This window comes from Lampetra planeri, chromosome 54, assembly GCF_965212315.1.
Source record: "Lampetra planeri chromosome 54, kcLamPlan1.2.h2, whole genome shotgun sequence".
Taxonomy (NCBI): domain Eukaryota; kingdom Metazoa; phylum Chordata; class Hyperoartia; order Petromyzontiformes; family Petromyzontidae; genus Lampetra; species Lampetra planeri.
In genome coordinates, this window is record NC_136160.1 from 2,857,780 (window position 1) to 2,876,451 (window position 18,672).

The 18,672-nt window shown below is 45.3% G+C and overlaps 1 protein-coding gene across 1 annotated transcript; it reads left to right on the forward strand.

The window, feature by feature from the left end:
* LOC144735263 (P2Y purinoceptor 1-like) lies at positions 1-10,862 on the forward strand. The gene is made up of 2 exons (XM_078617770.1): positions 1-33; positions 9,674-10,862. Exons 1-2 carry the CDS (start codon positions 1-3, stop codon positions 10,784-10,786), a joined length of 1,146 nt encoding a protein of 381 aa, XP_078473896.1. The 3' UTR covers positions 10,787-10,862.
* The last annotated feature ends 7,810 nt before the right edge of the window (positions 10,863-18,672 follow it).

Here is an 18,672-nt window from a genome sequence, read left to right on the forward strand (position 1 = left end):
ATGGTCGTTGCCGTTTGCCAACGAATCTTTCTGGTGAGATCGCGTGACAAACTCTTCGGTATTCGTGTTGCTTTTATTTTTCACTTAAAGTCGTTATCCTTACAAGGGGAATTAACGGTACATTGTAAAGTACGGGTGATGTTTCCAGACTTGAATAGAGCAAAGGGACCGTAATGTGTGTATATGTTATGTGTATATATGTTATGTGGATATGTTATGTGCTGCTCGTTAGCGTTAGTGTAGCGGTCAGCGCGCTCTGCTACGAATCTGGCGACCCGGGTTCGATTCCCGCTCGCGGCCACCAGCACCAATGACGATTATTTCAACCGGTCCTGGGCCTCCCCTAGGTCGACTCGGCCTCAAACGAGTACCTGGTGCGGTGTGTAAACATCGCCACTGGGGAGACGAAAGCAGCCGGGCGTGGTGTTGGCCACCCACCCCCTCGTGTGCCGTGCCGACCTTCATAGGTGCTCGCTAACAGCACTTGCCCCTCCAGTCTGTTAACGCTATACGGGGGATATTTGTCGTCGTCCTTGTGCTGCCCATCAGATGTCACGTGAAGAACCACTTCTGAGTGCCTACTTGAGTTTGCCCATTTCAACATATTACTTTGTTAGAATGTCCGTACATTTGTTTTACTGTTGTACAGAGCAGTTCTCTGTACTCCAAGGTGACAAAACGCTGTGTGTCGTGGTGGATAATGGATTGCATGACTTGCAATCCATTATCCAATCTCGAGTTCACCGGTTCAATCTCCCGGTGTAGCCATTTGTAAACAACTATCTCTGTCCCCCCCCCCCCCCACCGTGACTCTCCACCAATCCTCAAATCTTGTAACTCAATTTTAGCCCACTTCGCAATGTGGTATCGACTGCAAACTTGGTATACTTATGTCATACTGATGACAATACTATATTCTGTCATTAAAATAAAAAATTAACCCGTTGAAACAAAGTTTTTCACTATAAATCCTTTATATGCGTGGCGGCTAGAGTCCTCTCGTCCTCTGGCTAGAGATGGCTGCCACCTATGGGTCAGATGATTGCCTGCCACCATTAAGCAATTGGTAATTAAATATAAAAAAAAAATTCCTAAAATGTTGAAAATTTTGGATTTTTTTTTTCACGAAAATAAATTGTCATGCACAACGAGTCTGTGTGCAAAATGTCAGCTCGAGTGGATCACGGGAAGTGGGTTAAAAAACGACCGGAAGATTTGCAAGGTCGTAAGCGCGCAAGCAAGCAAGCAAGTGAACTTAATATAAAGGATTTAATAAGTATAACCCGTAAAAACAAAGTTTTTCACTATAAATCCTTTATATGCGTGGCAGCGAACTTAATATAAAGGATTTAAAAAAAATATTCGCCTGTGGAGGACGCGGGGATCGATCCCGCGACCTTTGGCATGGGAAGCGAGGGCGCTACCAACTGCGCTACTCCGCCACGGCCTGTGGAGGGGTTACGCTCTGGGCTCTTACACTGTGACGTTCAGCCAAAGCCATGAATGAGTTATATTTGAATATATGTAAAATATTTTTTTTTTGCCTAAAAAGTGTAAAATTTTGGGAATTTTTGTCACGAACATTAATTGTCTGGCACAACGAGTCTGTGTGGAAAATGTCAGCTCGATTGGATCACGGGAAGTGGGTTAAAAAACGACCGAAAGATTTGCACGGTCGTAAGCAAGCAAGCACGCAAGCAAGCAAGCAAGCGAACTTAATATAAAGGATTTAAAAATATACATATTTTTACATTATTTTTGAGATGTTATGTTTCCGCTTGGGTCTAATTGTCCACGGTCAACTAACTGACGTTGGCTGTAATTGGCCACGGTCCCTTACGTTATGGCAAGCTTCGGGGCCACTTCCTGGAGTCGTGGAGTTCTTCCATTACTAGTACATTTCATAAAATCGTTAAAAAAAAGTTGTTACAAATATTATTTATTGTTGTTCTACCTGCTAAAGACAGCAGTGGCGTGAGCCAGAAATTGCAGGGCCGTGCCTTTACTTGGTGGCAGGGGGGGGGGGGGGCCTTTTGTTAACCAATTGAGCCACAATTTGTTTTGCTGTGATGGGTGGTGGAGGGTTCCTAATTACACAGATTTAGTCAGATCATTACAGGGCCGAGCTAAACATCAAATGATGAACTCAAAACATCTATTTTGAACCAGAATACCGTACAAATTTTCTTCCTGCGGGAGAATATTAAAAATAATTGATTCTTGCATCAAAATTTTTCATCCTGAATTGCAAAAGTTTTTCAAATCGCAGTGATGTGTAATGCAGTATGTAAATATGCTGCTGTAGTATTCCATGGTAAGTTAAATAGCAAAATAATAAATAGCTTACAGCCCTTGTGTCAACCCACCGCTGGATGAAGGCCTCCCTCATGCCATGTCTGATTGGTTAACCACGATTTAAAGCTTTCGTGACTGCAGGGATTCATCTTCTTGGTTCTTTCGGTAAAGTCACGTAGAAGGGAAATAATAAAAATAAAACATGATAAAATTATTTTAAAGCTTTCGTGACTGCAGGGATTCATCTTCTTGGTTCTTTCGGTAAAGTCACGTAGAAGGGAAGTAATAAAATAATAAAAATAAAACATAATAAAATAATTCTCACGACGTTCCGGCCACAACGCAAGCAGCCGTCCTCAGGTGAAGAACAGGTCTGTCGATAAGACAGAGTCTGAATGACACGTCCTAGGCTTGGAATGTCTATTTAAGCTGGGAGGGAGGAGGAAGAGCGCCTTGACAAAATAATTTGCATATCAAGAGGAATTTAGCATATTTATGGGAAATTCAGCAATGCGAATAGTGCTAATTGTGAAATGCGTGGGAGGTGGGCGGGGGGGTTTTCAAAGTCATATTATGCCCATGCATTATTCAGGATTAGCAGCATCAAAGGGAGGGGGTAGGGGTAGCAGCTACTATTAACATTCCTTCCCTTTATTAATGCATTGTGGCCGAAACGTCGTGAGAATTATTTTATTATGTTTAATTTTTATTATTGTATTATTAACCTTCTACGTGACTTTACCGAAAGAACAAACAAGATGATTAACCATGCTTCACCACGCCGGTTCCTTGCAATTGGGCCCAGGACCGGTTCAGATGTCACCTCGCCGCTGATGATAGCTATGGCTGGGAATCTAACTCGCGTCGCCAGGCTCGTAGAGCAGCGCGCTAACTCACCTACGTGCAATTGCTCCAACCGCACACGCTACAAGTCGTAGCCATCTAGCCGCGCACTGTACAGTACTCTTTACATAGTCAGGATTTGCAGTGCTTAAGGTACACCCTGACACTGGACGTGAGTATTGTAAACTGTGGTTTTAAAAATGCGTAAATCAATGTCCTGTGTGAACACTTGCAGAGACACAGAAGTTCAACACGTGGGCCTCAGACTATACAATGCAATACCTCCGTATTTCAAGACGCTGTACCGACCACGGGGAGAGAGACACGCAAACTCTAAATACACCGGCAGTCAGGGTCTGGATTGAACAACTTCAATACAATACAGCGGATAACTCCATTCCGAAAGCTTCAATTCGCTCACCTGTCCCCCAGTGTGCAGTTTTTTCTCAGCCATCAACGGCCAATTCAAGTTTCACTCCACCTTCATTCTAACAATAATACACTCACAGTGGGATGTAGTCGACTCCAGGAATAAAAAAAAAACATCAATTTGAAGAAGCGGCGGCGTGTTTTTTTTTTGCCTATTTGCGAGACCACACAGCTTTACTGTGCTCGCCAAAATTGTTCGAGATTGCCTGTGGATGCTCTTCGAGGTGGTCACTCGGTGGCCTGACAGCAAGCACAGGGCCTCCTGATTGACCCGGCCGGCCTCACGGCACTTCTCACGCTCAGCGCGTGTGGTGACAACATATGAATCCGGTCATGAACAATCCCAAGCCTCGGTGGGGGGGAGGGGGGGGAGCTCTGTGTGTGCCACAGTGGTGAGATGTTGACCACCTCGCCTGGTATACAGGAAGTCGTGGATTCGATCCCAACCCTGATGCCTGTTGTACATTTGGAGTCTGCGTGTTTCTCTCTCTCTCTTTTCCTCCCCGTGGCCGGGTGGATTTTTCTCTGGGTCTTCCAGCTTTTCCTTCCACGTTTGGAATCAACGCGCGTTTAAAGTAGTTAGCTGCTATACATTTCCACGTGATAAGCCACTTCGTTGAGCTATCATTTTTGGCCAGGCCGCTCCTGAAAATAAGCCATGTAGCTCATTGGGCCTTACATGAGTAAATAAAATAGTAGAAGTGTCAGCGCTACAGTCCAGGCCAATCCGAGTGTGACAATCGATCGTTCACAATTTACACGACTTACATGCGAATGATTTCAGATGCTGCCGCGGTCGTACCGGTTATCGGACTGCACTTCATCGCATGCCAAATCCAATATTTTGTTTCTCATCAACCTCGCCCGCCACGTGGTGTCCGGAGCACCCATCCCGGCATCCTCCCCAACTCCACTGGCGTCAATATCCCTCTCGCCCTCCCTCTGCCTTTGTGTTTACTGGCATTGTCCACCACTCACCAACCCCCCCGTCTTCTCTATCTCCCTGTGCCGCTTGCCATATTCCTCATGGCTGGGGCTTTATCCACAATTGATAGGCGGGCGCCACAATTTGTTTCTTAATGCCCTGCAAAGATTGCTCGCTGCATGCCAATTTGGTACGCGTTTTTTTTTTCATAATTTCTGACCTGGTTCACTCCTTTTCCTCCCCCCTCAACCATCCCTCCAATGCCCCACACACCCACTCCAAGGCAGCCCTTAGTTGTACTCATCAGTACTGTATTGTGCTGTATATCCCATTTGTACCGTCCTTTACGGTTGCACCCGAGTCAATAGCCGCATGGCTCACAGGGCTATACCTAAGAAATGAAACTGAAAACTGAAACTTTGCTACTGCCCCATTTGTTCTGTTTTGTATAGTTTCCACTGAATATATATGTACGATCTACAGTGCTTGTCTTGGGACTGATTGTCCTATTTGCCGACACATCTGTGTCTCTATCCACACGAAGGGCATTACGTTTATATGCCCCGCAGAGAGCATTCGTTGCATGGCCAAATCCAATTTATTTATTTTTTTGGAATTCGCAGAACTGCTGTAAAACCAGCTTTCAACGCGACGGTTCTGCTTGTGCAATAATAATTTACGACCGCGCCGGCAGCACGAGATCGCGGCACTTGTAAAGCGTGCTTTAATCGCTGGTGGATGCCTGGGATTGAGCCATCCGTGTCTGCTGAGTGCTCCGACGTGGCATTAACCCCTGGAGCTCTCCGAGACACCGTCTGCCACCCAGTAATGTCTTTGTATCCAAGTTCACGCGAGCATTCGTGGAGTGTTTACCTTGCTCGGCTGTTCTGAAAAGAGTATGCAGTGTCCTTCCATCTTATCGTGTAAATTGCACATTTGCATAAAACCAAAAAAAAATCTTTCGTCAATATTTATTTCCAATGATTGGCCAACTATCATAGTTCAAATATAAGAGCGCACACCGTTTCGTGGACAAATATTCTTAGAAATGTATAACACGCAGTTGCGTATTCTATGTTTGATGGCAGCAATACGATCGGGAGTTAAATGCGATTGTCGAGGTCTGCTGCTACCACGACAAGAGGGCTTCAGGAGAGAGAGAATGAGTTGGTGTCGTTTCTCTGCTCCTCCTCCTCTTCTTCTGTTGACGGAGTGCAGATCAAGGCCGTAGCCATGGAGTCAACATTGGGGGGGACCAAATCTTCCAGGGGGTGTGGGGCTCCCCCCCCCCCTCCCAGATAAAAAAAAAAATCTAAATTTGAAAACGAATTTCCTGCCATTTGCTGCCTAAAATATAAAAAAATCACTACCACATGGGATGGACGTTTTATTTATTTTTTACAATAATGTATAATAGTGTATCGTATTACATTGCTCTGTTTTTTTCGTTTTTACCTTTTCTTGTTTCATTGTATGTAATGGCAGAGATTAGGGATTAATAAAGTACAACCATAACCACAATCATATATACAATTCTAGTTTGTAGATATATATTGGGGAGGAGGAGGATGATGCAGCGAGGTTCAGACGCGCAAATTTCTCTTCCTCTCGTGTACAGGACACTACATTCATGATATTTTTTGTTAGTCATTCAATGCATTTACCGGACAAGTTACATTTAACACTAGAAGGTATTACTACGGTAGATTGCATTCCAAATTATTGCCTGTTCAATGCTTGAGTTGACGTATAGGGTAACGTACAGCAAAAGGATCGTGACCCAAAGTCGACTTTTCCCCAACGTGCCTCTGAGTTTCGCGAATCGCGGATTTGCCAAATTGCGGACACTTTCAAGAGCGCTATGGGCAAGGTGTTGTCGTATTTCATTTCAAATGGCTCTCAACCACTTCGTAATAAAGCTGGGTGAGCTACGCTCAATTTGCACGTGCTGTTGTTTGCACTCAGCATAATTGAAAGGCAACGTTGATCAGCTGTTGCGTGATGCTTTGAACATTTAATCAACGTCTGTTTGTTGTATTTTTATGGAAAGGATGAAAAAAATAGTATAGCCATAAAAAAAATATATAAAAGTCCCAGCTGGTCAGGTGACATGCCCATGTCAATTTGTCCACATTGTGTCGTATTGGACATGAGCGGCTCGGTCGAAATCGATAGTTAACGTCCATTGATCTGGACTCAATGTTGACATCAAATGTCTCGGCTAACTTAACCCCCACCCTGCTCTCTTTATCACTACGTCAAAATGTAACCCTCACATTGCCGGCTACTCAAGAAGGACGCTTGTGTTGCGCCCGGAACATCGTGATTTAATTTAGTTGTTTTCCTTTATTTTATTTTTTACCTACGTGACTTTACGGAAAAAAACCCCAAAGAGTAGGCTACTCAATGTTCCAACGTAACCCCACTAAAGCCCAGCAGCAGCAGCAGTATAAATCTTGCCGTACACTCCAGATGAGACTTAGAAAGCCGAAAATGGGTCCAGACTTTGCCCGTTCAAACAAATGCAAACGTTTAACCAATCCGCACTATGTCTGCAAACGATGTGCCACGATCAGTCTTAAGCGTGCCTGCAGGCTGGAAACCAATAAAAATAAAAACACTCGAGTCAAAAGTTCAATGCAGGCAGTGGTGATATCAACTATTTGAACAGCGTTTGGAAACTGAGCTGTAAACGATGTATAAGCAGTGGATGTACAAAATGTTTTATACCTTCCATTCTTTGGGAATTTCCCACTGCCATATTTGAACAGCTTTACACGTTTCGTTTGTCGTTCATCCGCCGCACCTCCGATTAGCACAGTTGGCTACCTATAGGGACTCCTCTACTTATGAACATGTTAGGTTCCAGAGGCATGGTCATAAGTCGATTTGTTCGTAAGTCCAACTTTAGGGGCCGTCCATAAATGACGTCACGCACCTAGGGGGGGGGGGTCAGACATTTGTGAAGATGTGTGACAAGGTGGGGGGGGGGGGGGGGTTTGAGAAATGTGACGTCACATCAAAATGCGCAACTTTTAATAAATATAGACAACACGTTCTACTTAATTAAATAGACTTTGTAATAAATGTTTTCTCCTGCAACATCAGAGTGCAGCGCCACATTAAATACGCACTACAACGACAATAGTTTAAAGCGATTTGAGCATGTTTTATTTTCAAAATGGAAATATGGTTTGAGCTTTGTGACGTCATATTTGAGGGGGGGTCTGACTTTTTGTGACGCCGTGTGACGATGGAGGGGGGGGGGGTCAAAAATCGTCCAAAATCGCGTGAGGTCATTTATGGACGGCCCCTAACTCCTGTCGATTCCAAACGTGTTGTACAGCATAGACACTAAACATGGCTTTTAAAGTTGTATAATATCCTGTAGATGTAGATTTCTTCACGTTCTGTCACCACCGCAATCTATTGCGCGGCAGTTGAACTTACGACTCTCGGTCCGTATTGGCAACTGGACATACGGACAGGTTTGTTCGTATCTTTGAAAGGCCGTAAGTCGAATATCTGCAAATAGAACATTCCCTGTACATGCATAGTGCAGTTGCTTCATGTGCTGTAACACGGGTACACGTTTGGTACATGCGCACCGTACCTGCTGCACGTGTGTTTGGTGCAAGGCCGTAGCCATGGAGTCAATATTGGGGGGAACCAAATCTTCCAGGGGGTCTGGGGGTCCCCCCCCAAACCCCCAGAAAAAAAAAATCTAAATTTGAAAACTAATTTCCTGCCTAAAATAAAGAAAAATTCACTAACACACAGGATGGACTTTTATTTATGTTTTACAATAATGTCTAGTAGTGTGTTGTATTACATTGCTCTGTTTTTTTTACCTTTTCTTGTTTCATTGTATGTAATGGCAGAGATTAGGGATTAATAAAGTACAACCATAACCACAATCATATAAACATACATATATTTTATAGCAATATATTGGGGGGGACATTTTGAGCATATTTGAATATCGGGGGGGGGGGATATGCCCCCCCCCAATATATATAATAATTACGGCCTTGGTTTGGTGTGTGTGTGTGTGAGTACTTGTGGTGTAAATCTGCACCAAGCAGGAGGGGTGGAAACAATTCACCCCTCCCCTGGTAAATTGGTGAATTTCTACGTTTAAAAACCTGAATTTTTATTGCGGCACTGCCGTCAATGGCAACACCCGCAGCGGCCCCAGGGGTGACGTGAATTCATTACGATGAGTTGAAAAACACAGAATCTTATGCACGCAGCAGGTGAATCGATGGATGGTTCCAACTCAACCAAACATAACCAGCGCCGGGGATTAAGCTTGCCGCTGTTAATATTTCACGTCCAAGACACTAAAACGTCACCGGTAAAAGACGAAGCTACCGTGCTATGGGTATTATGGGCAGGGCACGGTGCAGACACGCCTGTGATTCAGCGCTTTTTTGGAGGCCATGCATTGGTAGCTCAGATTCGTTGAACTCACAAACCCACTCGGCCGCAAGGTGACCGGGAGGCAGCAGCATAGCAAGTGGGTTCACGATCCATCCGTGCGAACATTTTCTCCGCCTTGATTTGAAGCTTTCGTGACTGCAGCAATCCATAACTCTTTGGTTCTTTCGGTAAAGTCACGTAGGTAGAAAATAAGCTTTAAAATCAGTCTGCCTCAGCAGCAGACCATGCTTTCCCACCTGATGACGGACGCTTGTGTTGCGCCCGAAACGTCGTGATTTATTTTATTTTATACCTACGTGACTTTACCGAAAGAACCAAAGAGTATGTTCTTCGCCGTGGATCGGTTTCTTTCCAAGTGGCGAGTAGAAGAGTGATTGAAGTGTAACTGGTCAACCCACCGTACCCAATGCAGGAGGACCCTTCTGAGTACGAAATATGCAGACTGAATTAGGCAATCCCTGGATATGTGCATGACATTCGTATTATCATAACGCAATGTATTGTTGTTCACCTTGCTGTCATTTCCCGCACCTCCGAATAACACTATTGCTTATGTTTTGTAAATTGTAAAAATTACAATACCCATTGATCATTTTTCTTACCCAGATATATTTAGCAAGAGTACTCGTGAATCTCAATGTCACTCATTTCAGTGACGGATGTGAATGGTTTTATTCTGCACACACCTGTGGAAGAAAACTCAACCTCAATGCTGTCCAATTTTTTTTTCTCTTCCAGGCACCATCGGCTTACCCGGAACGGCAGAAGATGCACCCGAGCGACGCGTCTGAGAGCAAACGAATGATTATGAACGACAGTGTCAGCGCCGAGAACAAGTGCTTGTACAACGAGGACATTCTTTCAAATATAATGCCTCCCGTACTCTTGCTGGAGTTTGTCTTCGGCCTGATGGGCAACCTGTTCACCATCTGGATCACCTGGTGGCACATCAAGGTGTGGAGCGGCTTCACCGTCTACCTCTTCAACCTGGCCCTTGCCGACTTGCTCTTCGTCGTCCAGCTCCCGCTGAGGATCGCCTACCACTTGCGCGTCAACGACTGGATCCTGGGAGAATTTTCGTGCGACCTCATGATAACGCTCTTCTACACCAACATGTACGGCAGCATCTACTTTCTCACCTGCATCAGCGTCGAGAGGTGGCAGGCGATCGATAGGCCCCTGCACTCGCTGGCCAGAAAATCGCCGGGCCGTGCCACGATCATAAGCCTGGCAATGTGGGCCTTGGCTATTATACCTCAGATAGGGATGCCGTTAATCTTTGACCTCATTCACGACAGTAGCAACAAAACCAATTGCCTCAGCTTCAACCAAGAAGGCGTCATGCTAGGCTTCGGAATTTGGAATACCGTGGAAGTGATCATCGGATTCCTCATTCCGTTCATCATCATCATCTTTGTCCAAATAAAAATCACCCACAAGCTGTTGTGCCCAAGCATGAACCCTGGACTGGAGCAGATGCGAAAGAGAGCTTCGCGTTTGATGATCATAATCCTCGTCATTTTTGCCACCTGCTTCGTCCCCATTCACATCTTCCGCGTTTTCCTCGTGGCGGCGAAACTTTACCTGCCCAAAAACTGCGGCCTGAACCAGTTGGCCTTCGAGGGCGTCTACTGGAGCCTGCTGCTTTCCAGCTGCAACTGCTTCATGGATCCGCTCATCCTCTTCGCATCAGGCAACCGCTTTCGCAGGGCGGCCGCGTTGGCGGTGAGCGCGTGCGTGGGGCGGACGCGCGGCGCCGCGAAGGGACGAACGACGTCGTCGACAATAAACATGCACAGCCTCGAGGCGAAGGAAAACGAAAGCGGCCATCAAGGCGTGCTGGGTTGTTGATGAGGCCGTCGGTGTCGACGGATTCTAGCGCCCAACGCAGTGTGCGGGCGGAGGCAGGGATGCTGGCGATGGGCCGTCACGTCTGGGCAAAACGGCATACCGAGGGAAGGTGTAAATGCGTCATTAAACCCGCCACCACCCGACACAACCAAGTAGTAAGGTTTGTCACGTAAGCAGAACATGCCAATTTGTTACTAGTACAAATCTGGCTGTTGCCTGATGAAGCTAGTTGTAATTACTGGCGAAACGTCGTACTCAGAATGTAAATGCTGTGGGTTTGCTTTCCAACACACCGGCGTGCTGTACTAGTAACGAATTGGCATGTTCTGTTTACGTGACAAACCTTACTAATTGTCTGTGTCGGGTGGTTGCGGTTTAACGACACGTTTAGATTTACACGATCTAACCCAAAAAACCTATATTATAGATGGTATTGTTCGCGACAGCCTACCACGTGTTAAACTGAGGAAAGGTGGTGGGAGAACCTTGCGGGAATAAAAAGGCGACGTTTCGAGGTGGATTCACGACGAATGACTGTAAGCGAAGACAAAGGGTGATACGTTTGTGTGCAAAACTCGGGTGAAATCGTTATGCACAGCCAACGCTAATAGGTGTGACTCTAAAGGGCAAAACTGGTGTAAAGTTATTCGCCTGGCATACGAATACTACTCACTATTAATGTATTAATTGTGCTATTTATTTGGGGGGGGGGGGGGGGGTAGGGCGTTAGACCCTTAGAATACTACATCATTTGTATTGCCCCATCAAATTTGGTGGATTTACTTGCTCTTCATGATTGCTAGCACTAGGCTTGGATCACTCCTCAATGTTGACTTGCGCTGCCTTCTAAACCCACTGCAAAATGCACTGAAAAATTATCTGCGGATTTTCAGTGCGCTATCTGCGATTCCTTCTGGAACTTTTCACTGAATGCTTCGAATTATAAATGTTGGATTGGTTTAGTGAATTGATCCTGGACAAAGATAATCCCTCGACTCGAGATGAAGACCGAATAGTGGGGCAGAGGCTGTAGCAGCTCCACCAGGAACTCTTGGCTGAGACAGCGGCTCTGAAATCTGCTACTACATCTTGTTTAGAAATTTGATTCCACCAACAGAAGCAACTGAGAAACATGAATTGGAGATCATGGAGTTTTTTGAAGAGGCTGATTCTCTACAGAGCTCTGATAAAGTTCTGGAAAGATGCCTGGAAGCAGCTGAGGAAACTATCGAGAGACTGCATTCACTGATCGCACCAAGCCCAACTTAAACTTTTTCAGCTTCCTGAGGGAGCAGAAGGGAAAAACTTCTTCTAAAGCAGAAAGGTTCTTCATAAAAACATCAACTAGCTCTGATGCCACGGCTTTGGCTGTCGTCGAAAAACCGATGTCATCAGTCCCCCTTGTGTGCGCCTTCTTCTTACCATTTTGAGGGCGAGGTCATGGGTCAAGTGATGTGCTCCAAATCGTGTGGAAGGCCAAGGAAGCCTGACTCTCGCTTAAGGACGGCAAGCTCTTTTTGTTGTTCCTCGTGTAATAAGAGCCTATGTCCGGCTCACGTGGTGATCGGCTCTGTCAGTCCCGCTTTACAGCCAATGGGGGGAGAGCCTGGGAGCATGGCCTCGGCGTGATCACGGGATGTCAGCTAGGGTGATTGGTTCTGCTGGTCTTGGCCTCAGCCAATGGGAAGACAAGTAAGGGGCGTGGTCCCGGGAGTTGATGGGGAATCTGGAACATTCGGCGCAGGCTATTAAGGATTGGCTGTAATGTACCACGTGACCCAGGCGTTAAATAAGGGGAGAGATCAGAGACACGTGGTCAGACACGGAACGAAGAGGTTTATTACACTCGCATTGATCCTTTGGGCTCGGCTAAGTGGACAGCATTGCAGCCCTTTCATGGATTTCTGCCGAAGGTGTAAGGTGTCATAAAGTCAGTTACTGTGTCCAGATTAACTTTGAGTCTGTGTTAATCGGAAGCGCCACCATTGACCGATCCTCCGCTGTGGTAAAAGCTGTATCAGAGATTGAAGATCTACTGCAGTGCTCTTCGCAGTCAAGAATGTCTCCCAGCTCATTTTGTTTCGTCCGAAACAAAATGGCATGGAAGATCAGTCTTCTTGTCCAAGGTGGGACATGCTGGATAATCTTCCAGGCCTTGGGTACATTCACACAGTCAATCTACTGGATTTACTGTATGGTGAGGACAACATTTTCTTCTGATACGACGTGAGGATGTTGTTAGAGGCCATCACTCTTTTGGCACCACCTTTACAATCTCCATCTGCTGCGTGGCTGCTTACTTGCTTCACTCTTATCTTCGGAGCTTTCATTATTTTTCTGTCTGAACCTACCATGCTGTGAGAATGGAAGCAAAATCTTCACTGGAGCAACTCATACTGTCAGAATCCAGTTACAAGGCTTGGTGCCACTATGGACAGCGTGATTCGCCAATAGACTCACGAAATCCGTCCACGAACATTTGCAGACTCATCACCTTTATCCCATGTCATTTAAATTATTTACCTTATCTTCAAATAAGCACGTTACCATTACCCCCATAACCTATCTCATATGCCTATCTATGATTCCCCAAGACTTTGGAGTCTATTGGAAACTTGTGTGCTCGTTGTTTTTGCAGAATAGATTAGGAAATATATTATAGAGCCGGAGCGATAAAAAAATCACAAATAGTTCATGCAAAAAAACACATCAGAGTAAAAACAAGTGAAAAGATAATCGGGCGAATAAAATAGAACAAAAGATACCACATATCAATGGCAGACGGGCATGACTATTACGGGGACAAAACAACGAGCCACACACACACACAATTGGGCGACAGATGGTCAACTGAGAGTCCAAGTGCCAGCAGATTCTGGGGGAAATCCAGATGCGCAATGGGATGCAAAAACACTGGCCTGGGCCAACCATCCTAACACCCCGCGCAGCCCCAGAGGTCGCGACCGGGTACCCGATACCCGTACCCGTACCCTACCCGATACCCGGCTACCCGTACCCGGCCGGATACGGGTACGGGTACCCGTTTGCGACCCTGGTGCGGCCGGGTACGGGTAGGCAGTGAGTCACTGGTGAGTAACCATTTGTCACTCATTTCGGGTAGGGTACGGGTACGGGTAGGGAACGGGTACCCGTACCCAGCCGGGTACGGGTACGGGTACCCGTTTGCGACCCTGGTGCGGCCGGGTACGGGTACCCGTTTGCGACCCTGGTGCGGCCGGGTACGGGTAAGGAAACAAAACCCGTTTGCGACCTCTGCGCAGCCGCCACCACCCACGACGCATGCCGCCGTAAAAAGCCCCAGGAGAATCCCACACCGCGATTAAACGGTGCACAGGACCACGAGAGTCTCCTCACGTCATGTTGTCATGGTGGCTAGGTCCCCACGTGCTGTGATGTTGTAGTGGTAAGGGCCCCGGACAGATGATAGAGGAGGCAGCTGGGGAGGGTGGATGGGGGGTTGTCAGGAAAATGCTAGGCTGTAAGTAGGCCGAAAGGCCCAATGCAGAGACAATGATTACCCAATGAATGTATGTGTGTTGAACTTCTTTCGCACCGTACCTAGCCAGCCGTGCTAATCGAAGGTGCGTAACTAAAAGGGGAAAGGTAAAATAGTGTCAGATATTTAGTAAAGGCAGCAGAGCAAGAAGTTTAACCAATCGACTACAACTCAACAAGGGCAGATGCAGGAAGGTAGCAAAATGCAGATGTGCCCTAATAAGCGGCCAATTCCACTGGTGTATATTTTGACTTAAAGCTTTCGTGACTGCAGAAATTTATATTCTTGGGTCTTTCGGTAAAGTCACGTAGATAGGTTCAAATAAAATAACACAAAATAAGAAAAAATTACAACGTTTCGATCGCAACACAAGCGGTCGTCTTCAGGAAAAGGAAGTCGACCGCTTTTGTTTCCTGAAGACGACCACTTTTGTTACGATTGAAACGTCGTAGTTTTTTGTTATTTTTAGTTATTTTCTTTGAACCTATCTACGTGACTTTATCGAAAGACCCAGGAATATGATGTATATTTATTATCTTAACTACTTGGTGGGTTTTCCTTATCTCAAGAAAATCATTATACTAGCTTAGCAACATTGGGGACCTGTAAATATTCACATGCGATAGTCAGGGGAATGTTTATACAAGACCCAATTACTATTGTCTATTCCGGTGAGAGTTAGTGTGTCGGTGTTGTGTGCATATTTTTTTTATTTTATTTGCCTTTTCTTGGATCATCAGAAGCCTGTTGAATGTTTTGTTTGTTTGATTTTGTTCAGTGAATCTACTTGTGGAGGAAATGGACGGAGACTTGTTTTCTCTTTTTATATAATTATTTTTAAAAAGTTCACCTGGAAAAAAATCCCCTGAGGCAGAACGTCTCATTTGAGACATTCGTGGAAGGTACCTTAAAAATGCAAGCAAATTGTTATTTTACAAGGGCGTCCAGGGTGTGTCGATTGACGCATACAAGGCAAACGCGTAACAAACATAACGTGTACACACGTTTTAAAATGTGCCAGTTCTGTTCGACCCACTGGCTAACGTTTGTTTTTTAAATTTTGCCCCACTTATTTGCTTTCAAACATACTATTGCTTGATACAAGATCCCGCCCATTCAAGCACTTATTTTCAATCACAGTTTGTGGCCTACGGCTGGCTTTTGTGTTCACATACAAACTCTTTTACTCTCTGTCCCTTATGGATAAAGATGAGGAATACAATACCTCATCATATTTCCCTGAACCAACAAGCATGGCCATGGTCTGTCTCAATATTAACGACTTGAACCATCCCATAATATGATAAACTACCGTCGCCCCGTATGAATAGACTCGGGGGTAGATATTGACTTTCTTCCACACTCTCATTTCACCTTGTTTGATGTCGTCTTTGGGCCGGTCAGGCTTACTACCATCCGTCCCCGTGCCGTTAACAGTCAAGATAGGACTCAATTTTTGACCGACAGACGAAACTGATTCCAGACGTGCTCTCTATGATTCTGCTCCTCAACGACAACCATATGTTACGTAATTCATTTCTAGGTAAATATTTTCAAAGCAATCCCCCCCCCCCCTCCTTTGTGGCACTGCAATGCTTGAAGAAATCACTTGTCTTCTCCTCAAACACCTTTCAGACGACGCATCGATAAATGTACCTAGACGGCCATTTAGGAATGTGGCAAATAATTTAGGTCGTAAGAGCCCCAAAGGCGGTGGAATTATCTGCCTCGATCTGTGAGGGAGGCACCCTTGCCTGTCGCTGTTGAAGTCAAGATCACAAACATTCGGATAACTTCGCTCGCACGCTTTCATGGAGTTCATCAACTTGCTTTCACCGTTTCTTATCAGTTGTTGTTGTTGTTCTACACACGGGCGTTGCTTGTTGTATATCAATGTATTTATTGTGCTCGTATTGTACAGTGCTTTCAGATGTTGCTATTTGCAGAGCTTTTGTATTTATAATAAGATAAACTTAAAATATATATATCAATTGCATTTTTTATGAAATTACTTATTACGTGTTCACTTTTCGAAATAAGATTTTTTTACACGATTGTAATTTTTTTTCTGTGCAGCAATTTTAAGAGATTTTATTGCGAATTGGGCAATATATAAATGTATAAGGATTGGTTGATTGACCAAAGTGTAACGTTTGGCTTAAAAATGCGTCGACTGACAGCTGTGAAATGAGTGGGCACTCCTAATTGAGGGTGAAAATGAGCCACTACAAAATATTACCTGGGGCCCTCTTTAGAAGTCAATTACTTTCCCCGAGGTTACTAGAACACTGATGAAGACGTGTTTTCTTCCCCCCTTTTCTGCGGTCGTTGACACTTGTGGGGTGAGATAGTAATCACCTCGCCTGGTATGCAGGAGGCCGTGAGTTCGATCCCGACCCTGACGCCTGTATTGGGCTGCAATAAATGTCCACGCAATGACGATAAGCCACTTCGTTGAGCTATCATTTGTGGCCAGGTCGCTTCTGAAAAGAGTTATGTAGCTCAGTGGGCATTACCTGGTAAAATAAAAAAGAGTTTAGTTTTAGTTTGTTCCCTGGACAGGGGTTTTGGGGCTTAATCCCTGCTTGAACACATCAGTTCCAAGCACCACAGCACACGTTATAACAAGCAGCTGTAGAATGTGTGAATATATTGTGTTACTTCTCTCCCATGTTGTGTTTGGGAATGTGTTCGTGTACTTGTTGATGTTTGGGATTTCCGTGGCTTCGATTGGAATGTCATGCTCAGATCAAGATCGACCCTATTTTTTTCTCCATTACAGTAGCAATATTGTGTAGTTGTTGTAGTAGTACTAATAGTTTTTGTGAGATACTGATGCAAGAAACTCTGTCTCAAATGTTGTAATTTGTCTCGGTTCCAGATGTTTGCTAATCTGATGAGATGATGTGACGTGGTGTTCTATGTGTGTATTCCTTTCGGCTGCTTCACGTTTGCTCTGTGCGTTGTGTCCACTTTGAGTCTCTGCTCACGACTGTTGCTGCTGGAAATCTATGAAATAAAGAAAACATTGTAATTTGTGAAGCTTGCCAATGGACTTGATGGAGAATTCTTATCGTTTAGGCCACGTATCACTAAGCAGGGTACAGAGTACAAATAGAATTATAAGTTGAATAAAGCACACATTTAACAAATAAGATGCAAGGCATTTCAAAAAGGCACGTAAAATGTACCCTAATTACTCTGGTTGTCAAATATAAACACATTCCTGCGGAGGGAGCTGGTAGAAATGTTGGGTTGCTCGGTCAATGGCCAGGGTCAACGGCGGCGTGGTGTATTCCGCAAATATGGCCGACTGTGAGGGCGGGCACAAGCCGGCGTGAGTAGGTTAAACGTTGAGTTTTATAAGGGCACCATGGGGTGACCAGCCCCTCCCCACCCAGCTCCACCCCACCCTCCCCTCCCCACCCAGTACCTCCCCATCCTCCCCTCTCCACCCAGCACCACCCCTCCCATTTTTGGATGCACGACGGACGGACGGATACAATAATCCCCTGTGGGCTGGTGGAACCAGGTGGTTCCTACCAGTACAAGCTGAAATGTGCACACGCCAGCATCGAGAGGTGCCCGCTGAGAAAACCAAGTGAGATTAGGAAAAAAGGAAGGCATGAACCGGGGAACCACCACAAACTAGAGACATATTGACCGCGAAGGAACGAAATAAAATAGATACGCATACAATATACCGTATCTCCTGCACACATGTCCCTCTCCGTAAAAAAAAAACAAAGTTTAAGTACTCTTTACACAACTCATTGGTCCCATGGCATGGAAGGACAAGCAAATGCAGGACCGGTATTGACGTACTGTCGGCCCTGTTTGAATCAACGCTGATGAACTGCTAAATGATAACGGCAAGGGGCCCTCTATTGAACGTGGCTCCTAAGTTTGACGCAAAATTAATGAGAGCGTGCTTGGGCGTGACGACCCTTCGTGGCTGGAGGGGATGAAGGCTGATGGGCATGCATGTATGTTGAACTTCTTTCGCACCGTACGTAGCCAACCGTGCATCTTTTCGGAGGTGCGAGAAATGAGATCAGCCCCACGTGCAGGGCATGGGAAGTGGCGGTATGGCCATGAGGAATGGTGTCGACATGGGAAGGCCATCATCGCGTAGTGGATGGAGAACGACGGATGCCTTGATTTTCAAAACGCAGTACTGTAGTCTAAGTTATGTTGACTAAAATAAGGATTTTTCCTTATTTTAAAATAAGGATTTTTCCTTATTTTAGTAAAACAAGGAAAACCTCGCATGAATATAATTTTATTCATACACCCTACTCACTACAAACACACAAAAAACATACTCTATGTGGAGATATACTACTGTAATTAAGATAGAATATCTCGT

Excerpts from the sequence above, each read along its gene's own strand:
- LOC144735263 (XM_078617770.1), top strand. The coding sequence starts at position 1 with ATGGTCGTTGCCGTTTGCCAACGAATCTTTCTG. Across the intron at positions 34-9,673 it reads TTTGCCAACGAATCTTTCTG|GCACCATCGGCTTACCCGGA; the intron begins GTGAGATCGCGT and ends TTTCTCTTCCAG.